General features: G+C 36.1%; 4 protein-coding genes across 7 annotated transcripts; 2 read left to right on the top strand and 2 right to left on the bottom strand.

Annotated features, from left to right (window-relative positions):
- Nucleotides 1-570: 570 nt before the first annotated feature.
- si:dkey-71l1.1 (uncharacterized protein LOC569883 homolog) lies at nucleotides 571-12,597 on the bottom strand. Of its 2 annotated transcripts, none has more exons than XM_051893543.1 (10): nucleotides 12,460-12,597; nucleotides 10,601-10,797; nucleotides 10,407-10,474; nucleotides 10,206-10,298; nucleotides 8,722-8,823; nucleotides 8,526-8,631; nucleotides 4,273-4,395; nucleotides 4,028-4,104; nucleotides 3,824-3,926; nucleotides 571-2,551 (listed from the first exon to the last, which is right to left on the bottom strand). In XM_051893543.1, exons 2-10 carry the CDS (start codon nucleotides 10,743-10,745, stop codon nucleotides 2,412-2,414), a joined length of 957 nt encoding a protein of 318 aa, XP_051749503.1. In that variant the 5' UTR covers nucleotides 10,746-10,797; nucleotides 12,460-12,597; the 3' UTR covers nucleotides 571-2,411. The 2 variants fall into 2 exon arrangements, with proteins under 2 accessions (XP_051749503.1, XP_051749502.1); XM_051893542.1 differs by lacking the exon at nucleotides 12,460-12,597 and adding an exon at nucleotides 11,015-11,729.
- ufc1 (ubiquitin-fold modifier conjugating enzyme 1) lies at nucleotides 11,832-13,228 on the top strand. The gene is made up of 6 exons (XM_051893545.1): nucleotides 11,832-12,006; nucleotides 12,220-12,287; nucleotides 12,372-12,435; nucleotides 12,522-12,598; nucleotides 12,701-12,791; nucleotides 12,909-13,228. The coding sequence occupies exons 1-6, from the start codon at nucleotides 11,884-11,886 to the stop codon at nucleotides 12,987-12,989; spliced, it is 504 nt and encodes a 167-aa protein (XP_051749505.1). The 5' UTR covers nucleotides 11,832-11,883; the 3' UTR covers nucleotides 12,990-13,228.
- A 794-nt stretch (nucleotides 13,229-14,022) lies between these two features.
- Nucleotides 14,023-15,865, bottom strand: gig2p (grass carp reovirus (GCRV)-induced gene 2p). Its single transcript, XM_051893544.1, has 2 exons — nucleotides 15,611-15,865; nucleotides 14,023-15,004 (listed from the first exon to the last, which is right to left on the bottom strand). Exon 2 carries the CDS (start codon nucleotides 14,990-14,992, stop codon nucleotides 14,345-14,347), a length of 648 nt encoding a protein of 215 aa, XP_051749504.1. The 5' UTR covers nucleotides 14,993-15,004; nucleotides 15,611-15,865; the 3' UTR covers nucleotides 14,023-14,344.
- Nucleotides 15,866-15,998: 133 nt separating this feature from the next.
- Nucleotides 15,999-25,998, top strand: fdxacb1 (ferredoxin-fold anticodon binding domain containing 1). 3 transcript variants are annotated; one of them, XM_051893537.1, is made up of 6 exons: nucleotides 16,367-17,862; nucleotides 18,221-18,377; nucleotides 18,563-18,766; nucleotides 18,920-19,078; nucleotides 21,023-21,237; nucleotides 24,273-24,498. In XM_051893537.1, exons 1-5 carry the CDS (start codon nucleotides 17,688-17,690, stop codon nucleotides 21,150-21,152), a joined length of 825 nt encoding a protein of 274 aa, XP_051749497.1. In that variant the 5' UTR covers nucleotides 16,367-17,687; the 3' UTR covers nucleotides 21,153-21,237; nucleotides 24,273-24,498. The 3 variants fall into 3 exon arrangements, with proteins under 3 accessions (XP_051749496.1, XP_051749497.1, XP_051749495.1); XM_051893536.1 differs by lacking the exons at nucleotides 16,367-17,862; nucleotides 21,023-21,237 and adding an exon at nucleotides 15,999-16,140 and having other exon boundaries at nucleotides 24,273-25,998; XM_051893535.1 differs by lacking the exon at nucleotides 21,023-21,237 and having other exon boundaries at nucleotides 16,552-17,862; nucleotides 24,273-25,998.
- Nucleotides 25,999-27,359: the final 1,361 nt, after the last annotated feature.

Raw genomic sequence — 27,359 nt, 5'->3', positions numbered from 1 at the left:
TGGAAGGCGGTCTGGCGAAAGCTAGATATTTTACTTCAAAACTTGTTAAATGTTTTTTTTTCTTACACAAATGCATCGCTTCGCTTCAGAAGGCCTTTATTAACCCCCCGGAGCCGTGTGGAGTACAAGTTTATGATGGATGGATGTGGATGGAAGCATTTTCTTTAGCTCAGACTTGTGACTGCCATTATAAAGCTCGGCTGCATCAGGATATTTATTAAAATATCTCAGATTGTGTTCATCTGAAAAAAGAAAGTCATATACACCTAGGATGGCTTGAGGGTGAGTAAAGCTTGGGCTAATTTTCATTTGAAAGTGAACTAATCCTTTAACTTGCAATGATCTTGTATCTGTATTTGTCATATGTCTCTTAACAGTTTTATCACATTGTGTGAATGCAATGTAAAACACTTCTTTCATTAAAATGATCCTGTATCTGTGACTTTGTGCTTTGACAGACTCTCTAATGACCAGTCAGTTTATAGAATTCCTCACAAAAAACTCATAATACAGTTTCTATATAATATTATTCAGCTGTGAGACAGGCGCTTGAGAATAGACAGAAACATATCCATTTGCTCAGTTCTTTATTTCCGTCAGTTTTTGTTTTTTTTACTATGATATTAAAATTTGACATCTGAAGCCAAAGGTGTCTACAATACTTCTGACAATAGGCTACAGAAGTGGCATTTATTTTTAGCAAAAATAAATGATGAGGGCATGGTAAAAGTTTCTAAGATCGTTTGAATGTGTCCTTCATATAACAAAAATTAAAAAGTTGAAATCATCCCATTGGACATAAAAGTACCAGAAGTAGACAAACCACCCCAAAACAGTTTACCTTAAATCACATGGGCCATGTAAACAAAGCAGCTAAATTTGGTTGTCACTTCACCTTTTAGAGCTTAAAGGGTTAGTCACTACAGTGGTTCAACCTTAATGTTATGAAGCAACGAGAATACTTTTTGTGCAGCGTTCTGACAGAACCTGGAAGCTCTGAATGTAAACAGCGTAAGAGAATGACAGGGTAGAGAAGAAATTGTTAAATAAAGTCATGATTTTTGTTTTGTTTTTGCACACAAAAAGTATTCCCTTCACTTCATTACATTAAGGTTGAACCACTGTAGTCACGCTTACTATTTTAACTATGTTTTTACTACTTTTCTGGACCTTGAATGTGATAATTATGTTGCTTTCAATGGGGGATAAAAAAACCTCTCGGATTTCATCAAAAATATCTTAATTTGTGTTCTGAAGATGAACAAAGGTCTTACGGGTTTGGAACAACAACAATTTCATTTTTGGGTGAACTAACCCTTTAAAGTTAAGCAAATTTGAAACATGATTCTCAAATGTTTTTATAGTTCATCAGCTGAAAAAACATTCTGAAAGTGATTCCAACGATATTGCTCCTCTTTGTCATTTTTGTTATAGCTGTTGTGTGGAATATAACTATTCTCATAGAATTAGAACAAATATTAAAACTTTACAGTTACAGTTATCGTCCTCCATGTGAACGAGCCTTAATTCATGCTAATTTAGGGGATTCACTTCCGCAATTACTTGCGGTTGTCACACCTGACACAACGTAACATGTATGTGGCCAATATGATGCAGGGCGTATTCATACCTGCATTCCTGTGAGCCAATGGCTGTTATGCTTCATAAGAACATGCACTGCCACTCCACGGCTCTGACGCTAGTCTGATTTTTGTCAAATCAGAAAAAAAGTGCTGTAATATCTTATGCATAATGCATCCTTATACTGTCACTTTTATTCCTTCCACTGTCATACTTGCCATTATACCAGAGTCCGTCCCCTAAGGAGAGATGTAAAGGTTAGCTTAAGAAGGAGAGCAAAGGGTGTTTTATTTAAATAGAAGTTAATGGATGACAAATGATAAATTGTGTGCCTCTTTGCTAATCTTCAATATGTTTGGCTTGACATATTGATTTTGGAGTCTAAACTATAACTGGAGTTTGCTACAAAAAATAAATCTTTAATAGAGAAGTCACATGAAATTTTGCGACACTCATTTACATCACTACATTTGTATGGTCTCTGCCAACAGTTGCTGAGGTTGCCACCTTGTTCTTAAATTAGATAATCTGTGAACATACCTCAGTTTATTTACCTCAGGTTACTTAGGGGCCAACATAAGACCAAAACAGCAAAACCCTTGATACAGGATGGAACCAACATAGAGAGCTTTGTGTTCCTGGTCTTTTTTAGCCCTCATTGCTGCTTGCCATGAACGGCATGATTGTCCAGTATGGCGAACAGGGCTTTGGTTGGCTTGCCTGTTCTGTCTGGAGTCTGTGGTGGACCAGTGTCTTTGGACAGAGGTGAAGGTGGTTTTCTGGGGTCCCCAAAGTCTTAAGCGGTGCCTCTATTGAGTTAGGATTCATATCTAACCAACACTGACCCCAAGACCGACCTGCAACTTGTCCGCTCTGTGATTGACAAAGGCACCCATGATCAAGGTGGCAGGAAGAGGGTAGAGCCGCTTTTCCAGAACCCCACCAATGATACAGCGGCTGTCCAACATTCCTAAAAAAAACATCAAAATGATTGACAGAATTATGAGTTACATGTTGATTATAATTTTAATCATTAGCTATTTAAAAGACTACTGACTCAACAATGGCTGCAAGTGTTATATTCTCCAATATACATAAACTACCATTCAAAAGTTTGAGGTCACCCTTTATTTCTAAAGAAATTAATACTTTAAATAGAAATTAAGAAATTAATACCAGCAAGGATTAATTAAACTAATCAAAAGTGACAGTAAAAACTTACTTATTCTTAAAAAAAATTCTAAAAAAATTCTAAAAACTTATTTTTATTTAAAATAAATGCTCTCTTTTTTAACTTTCTATCTATTCAAAGAATATAAAAAAATTATTATGGTTTCCACAAAAATATTAAGCAGCACAACTGTTTTTGATAATAATATGAAATATATCTTGAGCAGCAAATCTGCATATTAGAATGATTTCTGAAGGATCATGTGACACTGAAGACTGGAGTAATGATGCTAAAAATTCAGCTTTGCCATCACAGAAATAAATTACATTTAAATATATATTCAAATAGAAATATTTATTTAAAATTGTAAAAACATTTCTCAGTTTTACAGTTTTTACTGTATTAATCAAGCGCAGCCCTGTTGAGCATTTTTAAAAATCTTACTGACAACAAACTTTTAAATTGTAGTGTATAAAATACGTCACCTTTACTCAGTTAATTTAAATTATTTACAAATCAGTGACAACAACAGTCACAATCCACTCACATTACACAGACTTGGGGCTTCTACAGAAACAGGCTATTCTATTGCGTAACAATCTCTGAATTCGTGGTAATTCAATTTTAAAAAGGTTTGTTCTTGCTAGGCTTGATGAAATCTGCTAACTTTTTCACATTTTCTGTGCTATTTTTAGGGGAAATTTTAAGTCTGTGGATTTAAACAAGGTAAAATGTGTTAAATGGAACTAAACTGTACTGTACTAAATGTACTAAACTCTTATTGGCAGCTCAGAGCAGAAATAGCCAATCGCACATGCAAATGCTGGAAGATGTATAGAACTTTAATGACAGGGGTTGCAATTGAAGACAAGTATGTTATAACCACTTATTTTGTCATTTTGACTGAAATTGGGTCTCTTATGATCAGTTTTGAGGCAGATTGCTTGGCTCAACTATGCTAAAATTCAATAAAACAGAGTGACAATTGATTTCAAAAAGGTTTTCTCAGTTTCAGTGTTGGCATAGTTACTGTACTTTGTGATATATTGCACAGTCAGTATATCTTCTAACCTCTGAAGACCATTTTAGCTTCAGGAAGTTCCATTTGGTAACCAAAAGAGAAGGTTGTCTCCTGGGTCCGAGTGCTCGCCTCAAACTCCACTCCCACCTGAATCTGCAGAGATGGATTAATACAGTCTGCACCTTTACGAAACTATTGCTGTGTCTTGTCATTGAAAAGTACAAACAATAACATGTCCATCAACACCACCATACCTGTTTGTTGGCCCTGTGGTAGTAGCTAGCATGTGCACCTCCTTTACCAGCATTCAGTGTTGCAACCCAATTTGGCCCTTAAGACAGAAACGATATGACATTTGAGCTTTAAAGTACTTTTGGGAAACAGAATATTGTACATATAAATAGGATGAATTACACTCATGAAGAAACTGTTTAGGACTACTTACACTGGTGTATAACAAATGGATGACCATTGAACTAAAGCAGATGACCAATCTAACCTGAGTACTGGCCTGCCAGGGTAAGTATGCCCCCTTCTTCTGCTCGACCTCGATGATACACCAGCTCTCCCCCCAGGACCAGCTGCGGGGATACGCTCTGAAGAAAATGTGCAACCATGATAACTGTCACAAAAAACAAAAGAAAACAAAAAAAACAAAGGCAAAAACAGATAATAACATTAACTAGAGTTTTACATATTTTGAAATGTGAGCAGGCTGCCAACTCTAATGCAGTTGTCACTGTTCCTATGCTCTCATACCACACATGCATTTTCTCATGCAGTGGAAAAAAAACATAGCAGAGCAAAGATGACACTGACAACACGCTGACAGACAAGACAGAGTAGGTTACTTTTGATTTCAGATTTCAAATTCTGTCAATTTTACTTCAAAATTCACACAATAAATAACATTTTGGGGAGTGACTTTAATGTGGTCTGACAGATCACTGTAGTGCCTCAGTTTAAGCAGCACGTACACAGATCATCTCTTCCTTTTTACTTCTAGTTATAGCATAAAATAAACATGAATAAACACCCAAAAATTTAATTAAGATTGGAATCGAATCATGTGAAAATACGAAGACCTGAAGATTGAATCGAGATCGGAATCAAATCTTGTGAACATAAAAAAAGACATTAAGATTAAATCGAGATTTGGATCGAATCATATGAACACACGAAGAACTGAAGATTGCATCGAGATTTGGATCAAATTGTATGTACACACGAAGACCTGAAGACTGAATCGAGACCTGTTGATTGAATTGAGATTGGAATCGAATCGTGTGAACATACGAAGACCCAAAGATTGAATCGAGATCAAAATCGAATCATGTGAACATACGAAAACCCGAAGATTGAATCGAGATCAGAATCGAATCGTGTGAACACACAAAGGCCTGGAGATTGAATCAAGATTTGAATCAAATCGTGTTAACATAAAAAGACATGGAGATTAAATCGAGATTTAAATCAAATCGTATGAACACACGAAGACCTGAAGATTGAATCGAGATTGGAATCGAATCGTGTGAACATACGAAGACCTAAAGATTGAATTGATATTGGAATCGAACTGTGTGAAGACACAAAGACCTGAATATTGAATCAAGATTAGAATCGAATCGTGTGAAGACACAAAGACCTGAAGACTGAATTGAGATTGGAATCGAATCGTGTGAACATATGCAGACCAAAAGATTAAATTGATATTGGAATCGAATTGTGTGAACACACGAAGACCTGAAGATTGAATCGAGACTGGAATCAAATCATGTAAACATACAAAGACCTCTTCATTGAATCGAGATTGGAATCAACTCGTGTGAACATACGAAGACCTAAAGATTGAATTGACATTGGAATCGAACTGTGGAAAACACAAAGACCTGAATATTGAATCGAGATCTGAATCGAATCGTGTGACCACACAAAGAACTGAAGATTGAATCGAGATTGGAATCGAATCGTGTGAACACGCAAAGAACTGAAGATTGAATTGAGATTGGAAATGAATCGTGTGAACACACGAAGACCTGAAGATTGAATAGAGACTGGAATCAAATCATGTGAACACACAAAGACCTGTTGATTGAATCGAGATTGGAATCAAATCGTGTGAACATACGAAGACCTAAAGATTGAATTGATATTGTAATCGAACTGTGTGAACACACAAAGACCTGAATATTGAATCGAGATTTGAATCGAATCGTGTGAACACACAAAGACCTGTTGATTGAATTGAGATTGGAATCGAATCGTGTGAACATACGAAGACCCAAAGATTGAATCGAGATCAAAATCGAATCGTGTGAACATACGAAAACCCGAAGATTGAATCGAGATCAGAATCGAATCGTGTGAACACACAAAGGCCTGAAGATTGAATCAAGATTTGAATCAAATCGTGTTAACATAAAAAGACATGGAGATTAAATCGAGATTTAAATCAAATCGTATGAACACACGAAGACCTGAAGATTGAATCGAGATTGGAATCGAATCGTGTGAACATACAAAGACCTAAAGATTGAATTGATATTGGAATCGAACTGTGTGAACACACAAAGACCTGAATATTGAATCAAGATTAGAATCGAATCGTGTGAACACACGAAGACCCAAAGATTGAATCTAGATCGAAATCGAATGGCATGAACATACGAAAACCTGAAGATTGAATCGAGATCAGAATCAAGTTGTGTGAACACACAAAGTCCTGAATATTGAATCAAGATTAGAATCGAATCGTGTGAAGACACAAAGACCTGAAGACTGAATTGAGATGGGAATCAAATCGTGTGAACGCATGAAAACCTAAAGATTGAATCTAGATTGAAATCAAATCGCGTGAACATACGAAAACCTGAAGATTGAATCGAGATCAGAATCAAATCATGTCAACACACAAAGACCTGAAGACTGAATCGAGATTTGAATCAAATCGTGTGAACACATGAAAACCTGAAGATTGAATCGAGATCAGGATCAGATCGTGTGAACACACAAAGACCTGAAGACTGAATTGAGATTTGAATCGAATTGTGTGAACATACGAAGACCTGTTGATTGAATTGAGATTGGAATCAAATCGTGTGAACATACGAAGACCCAAAGATTGAATTGAGATTGGAATCGAATTGTGTGAACATACGAAGACCCGAAGATTGAATTGAGATTGAAATCAAATCGTGTGAACATACGAAAACCCGAAGATTGAATCGAGATCAGAATCGAATCGTGTGAACACACAAAGGCCTGAAGATTGATTCAAGATTTGAATCAAATCATGTTAACATAAAAAGACATGAAGATTAAATCGAGATTTAAATCGAATCATGTGAACACACGAAGACCTGAAGATTGAATCGTGATTGGAATCGAAAGACCCAAATATTGAATCGAGTTTGGAATCAATTAATTTGAACATACGAAGACCCGAAGATTGAATTCAATCGGAATCAATGTCAATAGCATGTTATTATGAGGTTGCAAAGGTGTTCTGAGTGGTATTAGTTTGTTGCTATGTGATTACTAGGGTGTTTGTGATGGTTACCAGAGTGTTAACCATCTTCATATGTTAAACACTATGCAGTTATGAAGATGTTTTTAGTTTTTTTTTTTCTATTGCTATGCAGTTGTAAGGTGTTCTGAAGGGTTGCCAGGGTTTTGCTAAGTTCTTCTTAATGGTTTTAATGTGTTGCTATGCAACTGCTAAGGTGTTCTGAGTTGTTTTAGTGCAGGGGTCTCTAACCCTGCTCCTGGAGAGATACCATCCAGCAGAGTTTAGCTCTAACCCAAATCAAGTACATCTGATCCAGCTAATCAAGGTGTTCAGGGTTACGTGAAAACAGGCATGTGTTGGAGCAGGGTTGGAAAGTCTGCAGGAAGGTGGCTCTTCAGGAGCAGGTTTGGAGACCCTTATTTTGGTGTGTTGCTATGCGGTTGTTAAGATGTTTGCAGTTATTGCCAGGGTGTTGCTATGTAGTTGCTTAAGTGTTATTTATGAGTGGTTTTAGTGTGTTTCTATATGGTTGCCAGGCTGTTGATATGCAGCTGCGAAGGTGTTTTGAGTGGTTTTAGTGTGCATTATATGGATGCTAAGATGTTTTCAGTTTTAATGTGTTGGTAGGCTTAGGTTATTCGTTGCTAAGATTTTCAGTGGTTTTTAGAGCAATCTGGCCCAAGTGATGCTTGCCCAATACCAGGGATTCCTAAAAGTTTTTTGTCAGACAAACCACTGTGACCTAAAATATTTACTTGAAGTACCCTTGAGTCTTTAAGGAAGTATTTCAATATTTTCACACATTCACATATTCACTGTTCTTTGATGTCAGTTAATGGTCATTCATTATAATCTTTATTTTTTATGTTTTTTTTATTTATTTATTTTTTTTATTTAAATTAATTATAAGCTTTTCATCAACTCCAAACATCAACTTTCAATAGCAAACTGCCTGCAGACCCACTGATGACAAAAAACAACTTATTCAAACATATTTTTTTACAGAAGCAGGGTGACTCTTATGGAGTTTAAAATGAATGAATTGCTACTCAAGAAGCTTTGAAAATAATAAATTATAGCATGTAACAATTTTCCTTAATGGGTAAACAACGATTCATCAAAATGACGTACAAGGGCAACCGCAGAAAACCTGTTCTGCATGTTCTGCATTGTGTTGTTCATTCCTGTGACATCTATAAATTACTCTGTCTTTTGTTTTTAATGAGGAACTCACGCGATCATACCTGATTCCCTGAGAATGTCAGGGTTGGCCATAGTAATCGCTGCGGTGAAGTCACTGCCTCTATACTCGGTCTCAAACTGCCATGTGACAAACTGTGCCTGTTGAGTCTATAAAAGAATATGACGTCAGTCCACATCGTGTTAAAAAGTGTTTAATTAAACTAGAGACCTAGAGCCATACTACATACTGCTACTAACCTGAAATACTGCTTTAGCTCTTATTTTCTCACTCAGATGAAACAAAGAGTGTGCGTTTAAGCTGCCAGAGGAGTCCATTTCCCCAATTAGCATAGGTGTATCCTTTATATACAGAAGATCATTGGAGGGAGAAATTCATCATATTGAACTTTCCAAATACATTTATACCCAACATACTTCAAGCAATTAGTCCATTATTATTTAAACCTGTCCATTACTGCCTATGAAGATGCACTGCTTTTCAAATGTGTTCCAACAAACCTAGTAGCTTGTAATGCAGGTTTTTAATGTATTCAATCATTGCATAACATGCAGTAGGAGTCATAATCTAAAAATAACGAATTATTCGTTTTAAATAAGTTACCCAACTCATTCTTTACAATTTGTTGAGAAAAGGCATTCAAGTTATTCAACAATGTCAAAAGTCAGTATCAGTCCATATTCATGTCTACATGAGGTAAGGAATGTTCCCAAAACAATATCTTTGTTCCTTCAAAAACAACATTCTTATCAAACAAACTTGGCAGAATACTGACATATTTTCTTTGGGATAGCTTTTATTTCATTTTAGTTTATTCTTAGTTTAGTCTCATGCATGACGCGCCGTTCTACAAATGCGGCACTCAAGTTAAAATAAGTTCAACTTTTAAAAAACGTGTCTCTTGTGCTTATTTTTTTTCATTTCATTTCATTTAAATATGGATTTTTTTTTTTTTACACAAACGCATCGTTTCGCTTCAGAAGGCCTTTATTAACCCCCTGGAGCTGTGTGGAGCACATATTTATGATGGATGAATGTGGACGGAAGCACTTTCTTTAGCTCATACTAGTGATCCCTATTCACTGCCATTATAAAGCTTGGATGCGTCAGGATATTTATTAATATTTCTCCGATTGTTTTCATCAGAAAGAAGAGAGTCATATACACCTAGGATGGCTGGAGGGTGAGTAAAGCTTGGGCTAATTTTCATTTGAAAGTGAACTAATCCTTTAACCGCAAAAATGCATTCTGTGTGAATGACCCCTTAGTGAGCATAAGAGACTTACCGAACGGTATAATATAAATTTTTTGTGTGTACGTGCCTTGAGAAGTGCTATATAAAAATTAAGTTTGTTATTATTGTTTTTATTACTGTACACCTAATTCAACACAAAACACAAGTCTAATTTTCCTGCCATTTTGTCCTGATTCCAAACTAAATCTATATCGAAAGTGCTGAATTTTCAGCATATGTGACAGCATAGTTGCTGAACTTATAAATACATAACCGGATAACCCAGTGAAATTGTCATGCAGAAGAATAATAATACAACAAATATTGACACCCCTGCCTTAAACATACTGTACCTCTTGCCAATGATTTTTGATAAGGACGTTGTTAAATCCCCTAACCTCAGCTGTAATGCTACAGAAAAACTACTGTAAACAGCAACAGATGCAAGAAAAAAGAACTGAACATGATCCCGATCTGTCCGATTCTTACCGTTTCTTTGCTGTCAGTGTCTGATTGTAGGTGCTCAGCGTGAAAGCGATAACTGGACGGGGCAACAGCACTGAGGTGAAATGTGTGACTGACCTGAGGATTGAGGAAACAAAAGTGCTTTCTTTAGTGCTGAAAATGTTCATTAAAATCAGTGAAACTGTACTGAATAGTGTCATAATTGAACCAAATGTATGAACAAACCTTAAAAAAACTGCTGAGGGTCTTATTTATCACCAGTTTTACACCTTCAATCTGCTGTGGAAACACATCTAGATACACAAGCAATGAAAACTGACTTCTAATAGACCTTCACTTTTTACTTAAAATGTGTGTATTTTAATGGAATTTATGAAAAATGCATAAAAAATCAACAGAGATAGAAAAGAATGTCAGACCTTTACAGTTACGGTGCAGACCATCAAAGCTTCCCGGGTTAGGCAGCCGTCCATCTCTCCTATCCCACCGTGACAAGGGTCTATCTTGTGGAAAGGGGGAGTTTTGGCGCCCTGGCCGGGTTGACAAGGCCAGCACACTGCCCATGGGAACCCACAAGCCCAATGAGAGGACCACACTTTCAACCTGATCTTCTGAACTGTGAGAGACAACAGCAATTTGACATGCTAACATAATAATAATAATATTTAATTATTAATAATAATGGGGGGAAAGTATATAATTTTCAACTCTGCAAATACACAAATCAACAATTATAATAACGAATGATCTGCACATTTGTTAGTGCATTTGAGCTCGTCAATAATCATGCATTTGGGAATATTATGGTAGGCTTTAATAGTCTGTCTACTTACGCTGAATAAATGTGGGTTGTGCAGTTACAGTATGCAAAAATTATATCCTGAAATCATACTAAAATTCAAGCTTTATACATGCAGTGACCGCTGGAAGAGAGTAAGGTGAAAGGATGCTGAGGGATGTAACAACTCAAGTACAGACTCTAGCGGCGGAACCAGCTGATCAGTGCAGTCATTTAAAGAAGAGCAGCTCTGAAACACCTCCGTGCAGAAACATATTGCTGTTCATTCTGAAAACACGACATTTTGAAGAGCTAATGAAACGTATTCGACACTCCGTGTTATAAGCATTAGATATTGTTGTGATATAATACAAGTTAGGCTCTTTTAATGATAAACTTCACTTTAAATAACATATTGTGACGTCATGGGTACGTACATTTGGGTTCCTCCTGCGAGTCAACTAGATGAGTGGTGTGACTCATTTCTGCGACTCTGTTCTTTCGAAAAGTTCATTTCAAAGAACCGATTCTGTCGTTCTTTAACGTCCTCACGTGGCACATGTAGCAGTTTATAACGTGTATTGAGATTAAAACTCTCTAAAATTACTGGCAACATATATGGATTATATGTAATCCATCTATGTAATTTAATCTGTTATAATTTGCTTTTCATGTTTTTGTATTTTTTTATTTGTATTTATTATTATGTTGTTTACGAGATGCTGCTTGGTCTTATTGTTAATGTATTTAACAATGACAATATGTTAATGCCTGTTTGTTATTTGAAATGATTTAATAAAGTTTAATTATATATAAAAAAAAAAAAAATAAAATAAAATAAAAAAAAACGTGTAGTGAGATACACTGAAAAGATCCGACTCATAAGAACGATTCTTTTACGAATCGGACATCGCTACTGTCAACATGGCAGATGAAGCCACCAGGAAGGTAGTTTCTGAAATACCGCTTTTAAAAACAAATTCAGGACCAAGAGACAAAGAACTATGGGTTCAGAGACTTCGAGAAGAATATTTAGCTCTTATAAAGGTGAGTTGTTGTATGGTAGCAGTAAAAACATATTAGGGAGCTACTATGCTAGCTGTATGAATGAATAACCATACGTGTCATTAAGCTAAAAGTGTTCAGTCTTATTGACGTAGACAGTTCATTTATGATTAACAGTTTGCGTACAAACCATATATAAATTTAATGTTACAAAATATGTGCGCTTCTTATTAAAGTAATTGCGTTGCCTTGCAGTATGTTGAAAATAACAAAGCATCTGACAATGATTGGTTCCGTTTAGAGTCCAACAAAGAGGGCACAAGGTCAGTTTTATTGCCATTTTAGCTATTTGTTCTTTTTGGGAGTTATTATATTTTCATTAACATCTTGCTACGTTTTCTGTGTAGGTGGTTTGGAAAATGCTGGTATATCCACGAGCTTCTAAAATATGAATTTGACATGGAATTTGATGTAAGGCATTTTGAACTCACTTACTGTATATTTAACTTGTTTTGTTAAAGACCAGATAACATATTTAACTTCATCTCAATATCCAGATTCCAGTTACATATCCCGCCACAGCACCTGAAGTGGCCATTCCTGAGTTAGATGGGAAGACAGCGAAGATGTACAGGTTATTATAGTTATATTATTATAGTATTCACAATTATGTAATATTGTGTTAAAATGCACCTTTATTATTAAATGATCTTTCAAAACCATCTTTTTGTCACAGAGGTGGGAAAATCTGCCTGACAGATCACTTCAAGCCACTGTGGGCAAGAAATGTGCCAAAGTTTGGTCTGGCTCATCTAATGGCTTTGGGAGTAAGTTAAGTTACATGTCTAAAATGATATGTATTATGTCATTCATTTCCTAAACTAATTTGTTGCTTTGAAGTTACTGCATCTGATATTAATAACTAATCTCTATTCTTTCCTAAGCTTGGACCATGGCTCGCAGTTGAGATTCCAGACCTCATTGAAAAAGGCATAATTCAACATAAAGAGCAGCAAAACAGCTGAAAGTAGCAGTAGCATCCTTTGCATTTCACCATGTCTTAACAATGCAAACACAAATGAGGTTTTAACAGGTTTTTTCAAAATCATGGCTACCTAGCAACTGTGTACTTCACTTCATCTGTTTTTTTTTCCTCTCTTTTTTTTTGTTGTAGACCCATACTTTTCAGGTTTATAATGCCTGTTCAATGGAATGTGTATGTATTCATTCATCAGTAAAGGCTGGTACATAAATGTTAAAAAAATAGTATTCTAAATTATTTACTTTCTCAGCTGTAAGTTTTTCTGTTATCAGCTTTTTAAATGATAAGAAAATAATTTAAAAATATTTGTGTAATAGGTTATTGTTCATCCCATAATTTGCTAGATATTTAGTCATTTAAATCCAACGTGTCTTTTAGATGACAAGGTACAGTGACAGGAGGTTCCTGGGCCTCCATGCAGTTCCCTCAGGGTGTAATGGTGAATAAAGCAAGATTTTATGATTTTTATAATTAAAGGGATAGTTCACCCAAAAATGAAAATTGTGTCATCATTTACTCACCCTCAAGTTGTTCCAAAACTTGCATGAGTTTGCATGAGCACACACAAAGAAACAACAAAAAAAGATATTTTGAAGAATGTTGGTAACCAAACAGTTGATGGACCCCATTGACTTCCATAGTATGGAAAAATACTATGGAAGTCAATGGGCTCCATTAACTGTTTGGTTACCGACATTCTTCAAAATATCTTTTTTTGTTGTTTCTTTGTGTGTGTTCAACAGAAGAAAGAAATTCATACAGGTTTGGAAAAACTTGATATTGAGAAATTATTGATGATTTTTTTGATGACTATCCCTTTAACTCTTACTACATAATGAAAAATTACGTCATAAACAAATAAATAAAATAACAGATATTCTAAAGATATTATTGAGGCTTATGAAATATGGCTAAAACAAACATTCTTACATATTTTGCAATTGGAATCCTTATTTTGTGTAATAAGAACAGGAATAGCACTACTCATCTATTGTCAAACATTTAACATACTCGTCTGCACAAAATGGTTGTATTTTTAATACATTTTTAACTAAAAAATCAGTTAAATAGGCAAACAATACATGTGTATATATAATTTCAATTTTGTAAATAACATCAAATATGGTGGCACATATCATCAGGAAAAAGAAATTGTCAGAGCATAAATTTCAAAGATGATTGTGTGTCCCTGAGAACTGAGGAAAGTAAAATCTTTGTATACACAGATAAAGTGGCCTTCGGTTCAACTTTAAACATGCATTGACATGTCAACAAACCAGTCTAAAACCTGAGCCTCCTGGATGAAGCATCTTTCATGATTTCCTGATCAGTTTCTGATTAATAGGGCTCACACTTGTGTTTGATCATGAGAGCGCAGATAGTTTCGCCACATCCCCAGCATGGCTGTACAGTATGAGCAGGTCCTAGTTTTAACTTGCACACCGTACAAGTACCTGAGGTGTTCGATTTTGATGGAGACTTTTGGTTTTGAGTAATGAGCTGCTTGAGTTCAGTTAAAATGGTCGTGTTGGGTGCAAGAGCAATATCTGTGACCTCGATACGCGCTGGGTCAAAGACACAGTCCTCTTCTAGACCGCTAGGTACAGCTTTCATGCCGCAGTTAGGAGGTACCCAGGCAGTGTCGTAGCCCTGACTATGCCAGGTCTTCTGTAGAGGATGGTTGTCCTTATCAATTTTTTTGACTTTTCCACAGTCAACGCTTAATTTAAGCACTACTCTGTCAGTAGGTGGGGATCTCAGAGGATAGCGCTCTGCTTTCTTCTGGTCACGGCTCACATAAACTCCAGGTCCCAGCATTCCATCTGATGATTGCCGGAACCCATTTTTTATGATCTGACGAGCTACTTGCACAGAGGTGCCGTGATACATCGTATAGTGTCTGCCTGATTTGGCTTCCTGGTTTGCCTGAAGATGACGATCTTCATCATAGAATGCCTCCCAGCCAAAGAATGAGATCGATGACATTTTTTTAATATCCTGTGGATTAAATGGAATAATAATAATAATTGCTTGTCAGTTTGACACTACCAGTCAAATGTTTGGACACATCTGCTCAATCTTTATTACAATTTTCTATCATTTAGAATACTAATAAAGTCAACAAAACTATGATCTAACAAAATTTATGATAATTATACATTTTAAATAAATCAGTGTTCAAAGATATTATAGCTTCTTCAAAGTAATCACTTTGTGCCTAAATTACAACTTCCCAGTCCAACTTATTTGTTAATAAAATTTCATTTATTATACTTTTGTAAAGAAATTAATTTGACTTTTATAAGAAAAAAGCATTTCTAATTTCTAGCATTTATGCCAAACATCACAAACATATTCAAAACATAAATTCAGTTTGTCCAAATCCAAATCTTTCACTCCTAATGTAACTGTCAGTTCTTTAAGCGACTTTTGTGTCAGCTTTGTCAAGTTTGAAATTATGTTTTACAAGTAGCAATATGTCAGCAGTTCCGCCATATAGTTAGTGTAAAATATTACATTTTGTTTTCTCGACATATTCATTGATCAAGATAGTCCTATATACTTAAATACTTATATACATATACTTAAAGAAAACAAACGTACCTTAAATACTTCTCGCAAGAAATGGCAAGACACTCCGAGTCTAAACTTTCTTATTTGGTTATTCTCAGAAAGTCAGCCTTTCACTTTCAATTCTTCTTGAACACGTCTTCCTGTTTTGCTGAGGGAGTAAAAAGGTATTTCCTCTATGAAAAAGTGAAAATTAAAATTGTGTTCTTAACTCATCAAGGAATGTCAAACAATGTAGTTCTGCATGCATTTGTTTAATTCTTTAAAGCGTTCACACTTTTTGAAGCTAAATTAATGTGATCCGTCAATCAAACAGTGTAGACCCGCCTTCTTTTTTATAAAAAATATTTCATTGGCCAGAAGCGCTCTTACGCATAAACGTGGTGACCAGTGGTGTTGCCATGTCCGCTTATTATAAGCGACTTTTTTAAGTTGGTCAATCACTTACCCACTCTACATAATGTAATAAGTCACCACAGTTTTTATTTTATTTTATTTTATTTTACTTTTTAGATTTCTGTCGTCACGTGTTTCTGCGTTTCCCAACTCCCTCTTCTAACCCAGTGAGTAATTTAAAAAAAAATGTAAATGTATTCATGATTTACTGATTCATGAATTAGATGACCAGTAGTTGTATACCTGTGAAATCAGAATCAGAAAAAGCTTTATTGCCAAGTATGCTTACACATACAAGGAATTTGTCTTGGTGACATAAGCTTTCACAGTACAGATAATAACAAGACAGATGATAAAAATAAAATAAGTGATTAAAAAAACTAAAAATATGCAATATACAAAATAGTCAATGGACAATGTATGCACACGTATGTTAGGCCTATATACAATGCAATAGAATGTGAATAAGAGTTATGGTGTGCTAAATAAATATTAGTATAAATTGTGTTTTGTATTGCACGTGTTTATCGCCCAGTGGGGCATTTAACTGTTCAAGAGGTAGATGGCCTGAGGGAAGAAACTTTTCTTGTGCCTGGCTGTTCTGGTGCTCAGTGCTCTGTAGTGCCAGCCAGACGGCAACAGTTCAAAGAGGAAGTAGCCTAGGTGTGAGGGGTCCAGAGTGATTTTTGCCAGTTCTTTTACTCACTCTTGATGAGTACAGTTCTTGGACAGTGGGAAGGGGTGTACCGATGATTCTCTCAGCAGTCCGGACTATAATTATTACAAATATTTCTGTGTCCGAGAAAACGATGTATTTGTCTCTTCGCGGCCTCTACAAGACAATACAATTATTTCAATTCAACTCAATATTTTATGTCCATGTATTTGGTACGAGGCTATTAAATATTTTTTTATTTGTGATGGTTGAAATCGCTTTCAATTCGATTACAATTTCAATACTTATTTTGGTATGGCAAGCAAGCCGTTTATTTTTCTAGTAAGATCTGGCAACACACCCACTGCATGCTAACGTGGGGGTAAACTGGAACGTGCACAGTGCATGAGTATTTTGGTTATAAAATATTACATCTGTTTTGAAAATGTACAGAAGACTGGCGGTAGAAATAATCTCGTCGTAATATTTTTTATTGCACTGGTTTTTCTTTTCTTTCCTTTTTTTTACAGGACTTTTTACTTTCTCAGGACACATACGATATTTATTTTACTAGATTACGAAGTGGCCATCGAGCTCGCTGCGTATCTCATAGTAACCAGTGTTCTTGTTTACGGTGGCAGAAGAATCGGTTGATTTCCACTATGCGGCATTCCCCGGGGAAGGAAACTTCACTGCTGCTGCACGCTAGCTAATGATTCACCTCTATCTTTCTCAATGACACCGTCATACGCAAACGGGACGAAAATCTGCTCCTAAAACCACCTCTGGTCTTCAGGTGTTGCGTTAACTCACAAACACCGGCATTAAAAGCTTTGGTATTTTAATTAGATTCCAAGCTGTATCTCGACAGATGTCAGAGCGTCATGGTGACATGCAGTCTAATGTTAATGCCGCATTGTGTCCTGCCAGGCGCTCTACCCTCAGTTCAAGCTCGATAGTCAACGGGACGCTGTAACGCTTGCTCAGAATGTATCGAAAAGTTTTGTTCTCCTACTAATGTGACAGCTTGCTGGATTGTTTACGTGAAATTTTCTGGAAATGTCCAAGACACGCGAAGTGCTACTTGTTGGGGAAGGCAACTTCTCGTTCTCGGCAGCTTTGAGCGAGAACGCAGGCGATGATGTCGGCGTGACCGCTACTTGCTTTGAAAGCGAGATTCAAACATTCAGACAGGAGGGATCCGTATTGAACATACAGCGACTCCGTGAGAGAGGTCGGTTATGTGATTCTTCATCCTGATAATGTTGTCAAGACTGTATTATGTACATGTTCTTACTCTTACAGTGCTTTCTTGCGTCTTTGTTGTCCTGTTTTCATGATTTCTGAAAGATATTTGTTCCATTTCAGTACCCACAGTCTTTGCTAATGTAAACATTTTCAAGGAGACCTATTGTTCCTATACATAAAATATAATAGCCCCGAATTTGCATGCCTGCAGCCAAGTCCATAAATTTATACAGCCGGTTGCTATGAAACGACTGAGGAGGGTTAAAAGCCTCCTTGAATTCTGTATGATAATTCTGCGGAGGCCTTGAATTCAATACAGTCTTTGCCAACAATTCCCATTGCAGGATCAGTTGTTCTGTTTGAGGTGGATTGCACATGCCTAAAGGAGCACGAAGCCATTCAGCATCATCTTTTTGACTGTGTTATTTTCAATTTCCCTCACTGTGGGCGTAAAAGTGGCGTAAAGAAGAACCGCGTCCTGTTGGTGAAATTTTTCCAAAGGTAAGTGACACTTTTGTGGCAACAAGGTCTTTATTAGGGTGTTACATAAGCTTGACTTCCAGCGTTATGTAATGTTAATACTGAGGGGATCAAGAGTTTCGAGGTGTTCTGATGTTTTGTACATATTTCATGTATAATGATTGGATGTTTTGTGTTTGTTTTTTTTTTGTTTTGTTTTTTTCTAGTGCCGTTGCAGTCCTAAAGGACAATGGGGAAGTGCATGTCACCTTGTGCAATGGACAAGGCGGCACTCCATGTGACAGTCCAATGAGAGAATGGCACAATAGTTGGCAGGTGGTTGCCATGGCAGCAGAAGCAGGGCTAATTCTCAGTGAAATCCGTCCATTTGACTGTGAAATGTATCAAGGTTACAGATGTACTGGTTACAGGTAAACTGCTTTGCACTTGGACAAGTGGACATAGTCCACTAAAATGTGGTTTAACATGGTGTATAATTTACCTTGAATAAAGAACTTTTAAATGTTCCTGTTACAATTATGTAATGGCATTCAGTTTTAAATTTATTAAATTATTTTGCTAAGGAGTCAAGACAAAGGTTTTCATGTAGAGGGAGCTCTGACCCACATCTTCACTCGGAGTCTCCCGCACACCATGCCAGAGAAACTGAAAATGGAGAAAACCTTTGGGAAGGAGACAGTTTGTTTTGAGCTTCCGGCAGAGTTGAGTAATTTTATAAACAGGTGAGTGATAACTTGTTGCTTACTGAATAATAGCGAAACTAAGGGTACATTTACACGACAGTGATGTACTAAATACTAAAAAAAAATTTCCTTCGCGTTTTTCGTATACAGATGACAATGTTGTCAAAACAATCCCCGCTCAAAAAACGCTGTATTATGCATGCCAGGCCAGTAGTTTGGCAATGTCACTTTGTAAAGAAACATTACGCACAACACATAATTCGCATGTACATGATGTCACCACTTTCACAAATTCGCATTTTCGTAATTGACACGGAGATGATAACAGTATAATTTTCAAAAACGTGCACTTTGAAACCTGTCTTCAAAAGTTTGTGTTTTTAGGCCCCCAAAATGCCTTTGTCATATAAATGAACGCCCAAAACGCATGTAAGTTTTTAGTTGAAAGCAGTGTTGTGTAAATTTCATCCAGAAGGGAAGACTGGCATTTTCCAGACTAGAAGTCACGTTTTTTTATTCACACTGCAGGTAAATGTGAACTAAATCTGATTTTTTTTTTGCCCACATGTGACTCATATCTGTTTTCTCCATGACAGTGTGAACAGTACAAACCACATGGAATCTGATTTTTTCAATTCCGATTTGTGCCACTTCCATATATGATACTAAACCCGATACAGGTCAGATGTTTTGTAATGCAACCGCAGTGTGAACAGTCATATCGGAGTCTATTCAAAGATTTTACATACCCGCGAAAGGTAGTCAGTAGAAGGACAGTGATGTGTCAGAACTCGTAAGTATTAAAGAGACAGCTCTATAATACAAGCAAAACATGAGGGCTCGTATCATAAAAGTTTCAAAACTCTGCTCTCTTTTGTCTCATCATTGTCTTTATTTTTCATATTGCCTGCGCATAATTTCACTGGCTTCAGTGGCAGATCACACTGTAAATAAACGTGTACTTTAAACGTGTAATGCTCTCCGTGTTTACTTCTGTATGACAGCACGCTGTGTGTTTCCAAGTTCCTGATTTTCACGCAGAATTGGGTTACTTTTTCACTGTTGCCGCAGGTTGTTTTGCAACTCCGTGGGTTAAAGCGACCGCACTAACATGATATTTAACCCCCGGAATGCAATTTTTAACCGGATACCCCATGGAACACGGTTGGGCTAGTTTTGAGAAGCAATTGAGTGGATCTTGTGGTAAAAACCTGGCAGTCGCACATGTATCATTCTTTTGCGCATGCAGGTCAGTTCAGATCCATGATCTGTTCAGACTGGAAATCTGATATTGGTCACATTTAAAACAACAATGTGAACAACTATACGAAAAAAATCAGATCGGAATTGAGCATTAAGTGCCCAGTATGAACGTAGCCTTTTATTCAGAAGTGACTAATATAATGTTAACATTAAACATGCAAAATATAGTACACACTCAAGTACGCATGAAAAACAAATCAGTTCTAGCATAGGTGGCACTAGTGTAGCAGAAAATACATACTTCACCATTAACTCTTTACCCGCCATTGACAGAATTTTCCAGCAACCCATGTTTTCACTTATACTGCTATTACGCATCTTCCGAAAGAGTACAGAATCTCTGGATCAAAACATAGGCGAAGAAGAAGCAGAAACAAGGATAGAAGCATTGCTTATTGCACATGTAAAATCATGTGATCATCAAACATTGAACAGCATATACATCAAAACAGCCTAACATTACCGAATTAAATGTCGAACCCATGAAGAGGTATAGGAGCTTTGGGGGTGTTGATGGACTCGATCTACTCAATGTATGTTTTAAACATCATTCTAAATCCAGTCCGGATGTAGACAAAAACATGACTTTCTTAGCTTTTTGTTCGAAATATTGACATTTTTAATGAAATTTACCCAAATTCAAGTGTTGATTAAAAAATTAATGCATGAAGCTAGAAAAACATTTATTCATTTGTTTATTTTTTGTTTGTTTAAAAGCAGCTCTTGCATGTTCAGATATTCAACAAAATATTCTGGGGGCCATGACATTTTTGTGAAAATGATCAAAAATGATGGTGCTGGCTGGCAACTTAAAAAAAAAAAAAAAAACGCTGGTGGGGAAAGAGTTTAAATGAAGAAGACTAAACAAGCTAATCATGGACACAAAGCCCATTGGCCATGGAGGAGAAAGTTTACAGGACAGATTGCTGGCAGAGGTGTGTGAGAGATTTATAATCAGACTTATTTTCCGGTAAAATACGGAAGTCATCAATATGGCATTCCAAAACTAAATGCAGTCTCTTTGCCATGAAACATAAAAGCTGAATTTTTCATGGATCTCCTGCTTGTTCCTTTTCATATCATTGACTGAATGGGGACTGAGTCTTTCATACATCAAAATGGCAAAACGTATCATAGAAGTGGTTAAATACAACAGTTGTCACATGGACTACAAAAATATGCCAACACCGTTGGTTCTCGCATGTCTCACGACCAAATGTCAAGGGCATCATATATGATTGAAGCTCTACAGCAGAGGGGAAGATTATTAGTGAATAATGTCTTACATTTTGGTCTGTTCCTCACACAAAGCTACGTCATGGACTCAGAAGACTTGCAATATAGCAGACAAGTCATATGAACCACTTTTATGTTGCATTATGCTAGGGATGTATGAAATAGCTATACCATATTAGAGATTTTCTTATTTATTTGTCTTGTTTATACAGAATATTTAATTGCACATTTACCATATTTTTACATTTTGATTATCTTTCCCATCATTTACAGGCGGTGTTGGGTTTAACTTATACAGTAATTTAATTACTTTTCCCTTGAAAAAGTAAAGGATTACTCTTAATTTTTCTATAATTTAATTACAGATACTTCTGATGTAATTGCATTAAATACTGTATCGATTATAGAACAATTCTATTTAAAACAATATTGGAATTCAAATCAAAATTTAACGTCTAATGCTAAATATTATGAATGTTTTGAATATTATGTATATTTTGAATGTAACCTTCTCCCTTTAAATAATTTATGCAGTTTTATATTAAAGAATTAAAAGAGTTTCATGTCTATCCGTGCATTGTTCAACTGGTCGAGGATGATATGGGATTTAGAAAGTAATAAGTAATGCAAAACTTTTTAGACAGAGTAATTAGTATGTAATCTAATTACACTGTTGAAGATGTGATTTGTAACTAGAAATTAAAGGTGCTATATGTAAGAATTTTGCAGTAAAATAACTAAAAACCACTAGACCAGTGTTTTGTATTTTGTTCACTTGAGTACTTACAATATCCCAAATGTTTACAACTATTTGTAGATTGTGAGAAAATTGCTATTTTAACCAAGGCTCCGGGACGTGTGAGGAGTCGCCTGTCAATTGCGTCATACCTGCGTTACCCTCGGTTTCCGGTTTTATTTTGTAGAAACCATGGAAACACCAAAGACGCTTTAATATTTACATGTTTTAATAGACAAAGGAACAACTGTTTTGATATATTTGTAGACAGAAAACTAATTATTGTTATATAGCTCAACATGTTTAGTCTTATTGTTTAAATCTAATTTTCTTATTTTTTGCAAGTACCATGCTTTACCATGCCTCAGAGAAAAACACTATTTTGTCAAGTAGCTAACATAGCATAATCAGATGCAGCTTTATTTTTAGTAACAGTAACACAGCATTTTCTCCATCACACAATACGTTTTAAAATTAATTACATGTCATTTATCAACACAAGCCATCCAGCATTTAATATGATATTCTAAAATTGATCTAGCTTACTGCATTGTGCAACAAGTGTCTCACAGCAGCCACCGAGCGAACGCACAGAGTAACTTTATAACATCAATTTCAACACACTCAAATGTATCTAATATAATAAACAAAGCTGCGTTGCCTCATACTCATGACCGGAAAAGCGGAAGCGGCGCCGGCGACTGTGGCATAATAAAAGTTCTGCTGCTCGTGAGGCGTGTGTTGCGCAATCGCTCCAGCGGCCTCGTTCAGCTCCAACAACACTCGGTCCTGCTCTGCTTCATACTACAATAACGTTAATAATCACATCCATGAATATGATTTCTTCCCGAGTCCTATCCCAATTGTTTTCCACCGGCTGTGAGGTGAAGACCACATGTCCCAAGGTTCCGCGCTCAAACTTGGCGTCATCAAGCTACGCCTTTGTTTTGAATAGGCCTTAAGTGACCTCTAGCGGACAGAAAATATTACATATTGCACCTTTAATTACTTTTTTAGAGTAACTTGCGCAACACTGTTTACAGGTCAGTTAAAATTAATCTTTAAAATGTATACTATATATTTATAAGATTTAATCTCGGACTCAGGCAGAAATCATGTTCATGGATGAAATTATTAACGTTACTGTAGTATGAAGCACAGCAGGGCCGAGTGCTGTGGGAGCTGAACGAGGCCGCTGAAGCGATTGCTAATGACAGACGAGTGCGACAGACACATGGCTCAAGAGCAGCGGAACTTTTATTATGCCACAGTCGCTGCTTCGGCTTCTTCCGGTGATTCGTATGTGGGATAAAGCAGCGCTGTTTATCATATTAGATACATTTGAGTGTGTTGAAAATTATAACATTACTCTTGTGCATTCGCTCTGCGGCTGCTATGAGACACTTGTTGCACACTGTAGTAAGCTATATCGATATTAGAATATAATATTAATAATATAATCAAGAAAACGAAATTCAAACAATAAGACTAAACATATTGAACTATGTAACAATGATTAGTTTTCTGTCTATAAATGTATCCAAACAGTTGTTTCCTTGTCTAATAAAACATAATATATTAAAGAGTCTTTAGTGTTTCCATGGTTTCTACAAAATAAAACCAGGAATCGAGGGTAACACAGGTATGATGTCATTGATAGGTGACGCACGGACGCATGTCCTGGTTAAAATTGCTTATTTTTCTGGATTTAAACATTCTTGGAAACATTTGGGACATAATGTAAGTTCAAAAGTCAACAAAATATGTAACATTGTTCTAGTTGTTTTTGGATATTTTAATCCACCTGACCTGCATCTTGTGTTTTTAACAGCAAAAACTATATATACTATAATATATACTATATTACAAAAAGATGGGATGTTCATATATATATATATATATTTTTTTTTTTTTTTTTTTTTTTTTTGGTCAGTATGCTTATGCATCATGAATTAAAATGTTTTCATCAATTTACTGGATTCTTGTGTCTCCTGTCAGGAATTTCCTTGGTCAGCAGTCACATCATCCAGTGAAAACTGTCCAGGAGCAATTACTTAGAGAGCTAAAGTCAGTCTGGCCAGTATGCACTATGAATGAGGACTTCCCAGAACTAGTAAGCTGCCTACCAGAAACACCTGAGGCATCTGACTCCACTCTGACCCACTCAGAGGTCTACTGGATTAAACCTACTGATACCTATATATTTGACCAAAGCGAAAACGAGCAAAACAACTGTGAGTCTATGGATGACCAACAAAGCTTTACTGGCAACTATGCACTACGACCGTCTCTGTTGCTGCATGTCCAAGAGATCACCCAGAACGAGGACTTCAGCCCTGGTACGCTTCATGCGGTTAGTGGCCTGGTCTTTCAGAGAGTGGCCATCTCTCCGAGCCGTTCTCCTGCGTTCCACCAGCTTCTATTGGTGGGAATGTTCTCTACAGAATCCAATCCTCTCCAGTGCTTCCAAGATTGTTTGGAGTCGCTGCTCGCTTCGTACGGCGTCTCTTTTGAAGAGGGGCAAATAGGCCTAGAGCAGCAAGTGTGGATGAATTCAAAGATGCTTCCCAAGTTTGGGCGGATCGCATCTCTACCCTCTTTTTCTTCAGCCCTCGATGAAGGTTTACAGTTAATTGCCATCTCAATAAACTTGGATCATTTAGCCACCGTGATTTTCGGCATTTCTGACTGGTGCTTACTTTGGAGTGCCGATCCTCGCTTTCTTAAGCATTTCGAGCTCAATCCACTTGGACCTTTCAGTCCTTTCTCCCTGTACCCACCAAGCTACTCGCATGATATCAGTTTCTGGATGGACCCAGAAATCTATGACGAACTGAAGTTCCATTCACTTGTGCGAGAGGCTTCTTGCGGTTCTGTTAAAAATGTGGCGTTAGTAGATCGCTTCAGACACCCTCACATGGGTCATGCAAGCCTGTGCTATAGGCTGACATATCAGTCGTCAGATCGCGCCCTCTCACACAGCCAGGTCTTGGGACTACAGAATCAGCTACGGAGACTGTTACCCCTGCGCCTGCAAGTCACGCTGAGGTGAAGAGGATCAAATGGATGTATAATCTTAGATTTTAATTTTTAAAGTTGAAATTTAGCTTCATAAATGGGAAGAGCAAGTCTTTATTTTGACTGATTTGTTTCTGTAGTTTTTCTTATAAATACACACAAGTGAGTGGTTAAATTTAAATTTTAGCAAATACAATGGGGTATTATTCTCATTTATTTAAAACTGACATATCAAACTATTTGAAATAAAGGGATTCTTTTGTTGCTGTGTTTGAAATCCTATCATTATGCTAATTAAATTATAAATATTGTGGGAGATATCCAAGAAATGTTTACAAAATTCAGTAGTACTGTTACTTTTACTTGTTTAATATTCTTTAATTATGCATGTTTAGTGATGTCTTTTAATTAAGAAACTCTGAGACATGATTATTCATGCACAACTGCAGATCATTTAATCTGATGCATTTTTTTTTTAAAGAATACTTAAATATTTTTCTAGGTTCTTTGTAGGGCACATGTATGTTTACAATATCTCTGAAGCTGCATTTGATACTGTGATATTTCTGCAATGTCTATGTTTATGATCAGTTGTGACTGTAAATTGTATTATTGCTTGTAAGTGTGTCATTTCTATTCTTCTGGCAGTAGCGTCAACTAAACTGGATCTCTAAAATAAAGGCTATTGTCAGATTATTCAAACTAACCCGCTTGGTCAAACAGTGTTGGACTGGTTGGGATGCTTAAACTGCTGGTGTAATCTACTCATTAAGCAAAAAGAGGTAAACAATTTGTTGAACCTAAAAAGACAGCCTTGAATTCCAGCCACATAAAGGTATATGATAAAAAATCTGTTTACAAAATGTTTATCATCTTAGGCTCATATACCATGGCACTTATCTGAAAATAAACGCACACCAGTAATATTTTGTAAGGAGTCCAACAAATGCAAATGTTGCAAACATTTCTAAACGTGTCTATCATTGAAGATTTTTGGAGCATTAAAGTGTGCAGAATTAGCAAGTGTGGCAAGGTTTTTTGATTTCATATATCATGACACCCTCACTGAACTATTGATCATGAGACTACAGGTCCTGTTTGAGAATACTAAGTGTATAATCTGAGGGCTCAGTGTAAAATCTTTTCACAACAAATTAAAACAAAACAGGAAAATGTGTTTATTCTTTATAGCTTGTTTTCAGTCACATGATTCTGATGACGCGCAAAATTCAGATGGAGGACAGGAAGTGAAAATTAGAAAGGACAAGATGGAGAAAAGTCCATACTGTGCTGGTTTAGAAAGGTATAAACAGAAAATCACAACATATGTTGGTACGTGATCCTTATGTTATGAAGAGGAGCAAGTCAATTTTTTTTTATTTTTTTATTTTTTTTTTTTACAACCTATTAGGTTGTTTGCAAGTGACGTCATTGCTGTGGTGCGAAATGCAGCTGGAGGGCAGGAAGTGATTTTTCTGTATAGGAATTGCTATCACAAACTCAAAATTCCTGTTTTGCGTCATTTGCTTCAATAGGATATTGCCAAAATCTAACTAATACTAAAAATGTGGAAGAAATGTCATAATTCCACATGTAAGTTTTTTAAATGTACATTTAGGGCCATTTGCTAATATACAAAGTCACACTAACAAACATGAACATGGTATTATGATACACTGAAAAAATGGATCTGAATGAACTGGTTTTATTCAAGACAAAAATATTATTTTAAGTTACTAAGCCAACCTAAATACACTATACCAACAAAACCATAATTTAAATATGTTTTTTTTTGTGGTTATACAAATGGTAGTGAAGGTGAAAAAATACTATAGTAATTTATAGTAAATACTATAGTGTTTTTAAAACCATACTATAGTAAAGTACTTGAATTAATTTGTTGTGGTAATTCTATAGTTGCTGTGATAATATAACAACTATAGTAATATAAACAAATTACCCAATACTGTACTAAGTTTTTTACAACTATAGAGTATATTGTACTACAATATACACTACAGTTTACTGTAGTAAAAACTAAAGTATACTACAGTATTTATTAGTTTA

The sequence above is a fragment of the Ctenopharyngodon idella genome, chromosome 5 (assembly GCF_019924925.1).
Source record: "Ctenopharyngodon idella isolate HZGC_01 chromosome 5, HZGC01, whole genome shotgun sequence".
Classification (NCBI taxonomy): domain Eukaryota; kingdom Metazoa; phylum Chordata; class Actinopteri; order Cypriniformes; family Xenocyprididae; genus Ctenopharyngodon; species Ctenopharyngodon idella.
The sequence above is the reverse complement of the archived record's forward strand: the minus strand, read 5'-3'. Positions and strand labels throughout refer to the sequence as shown.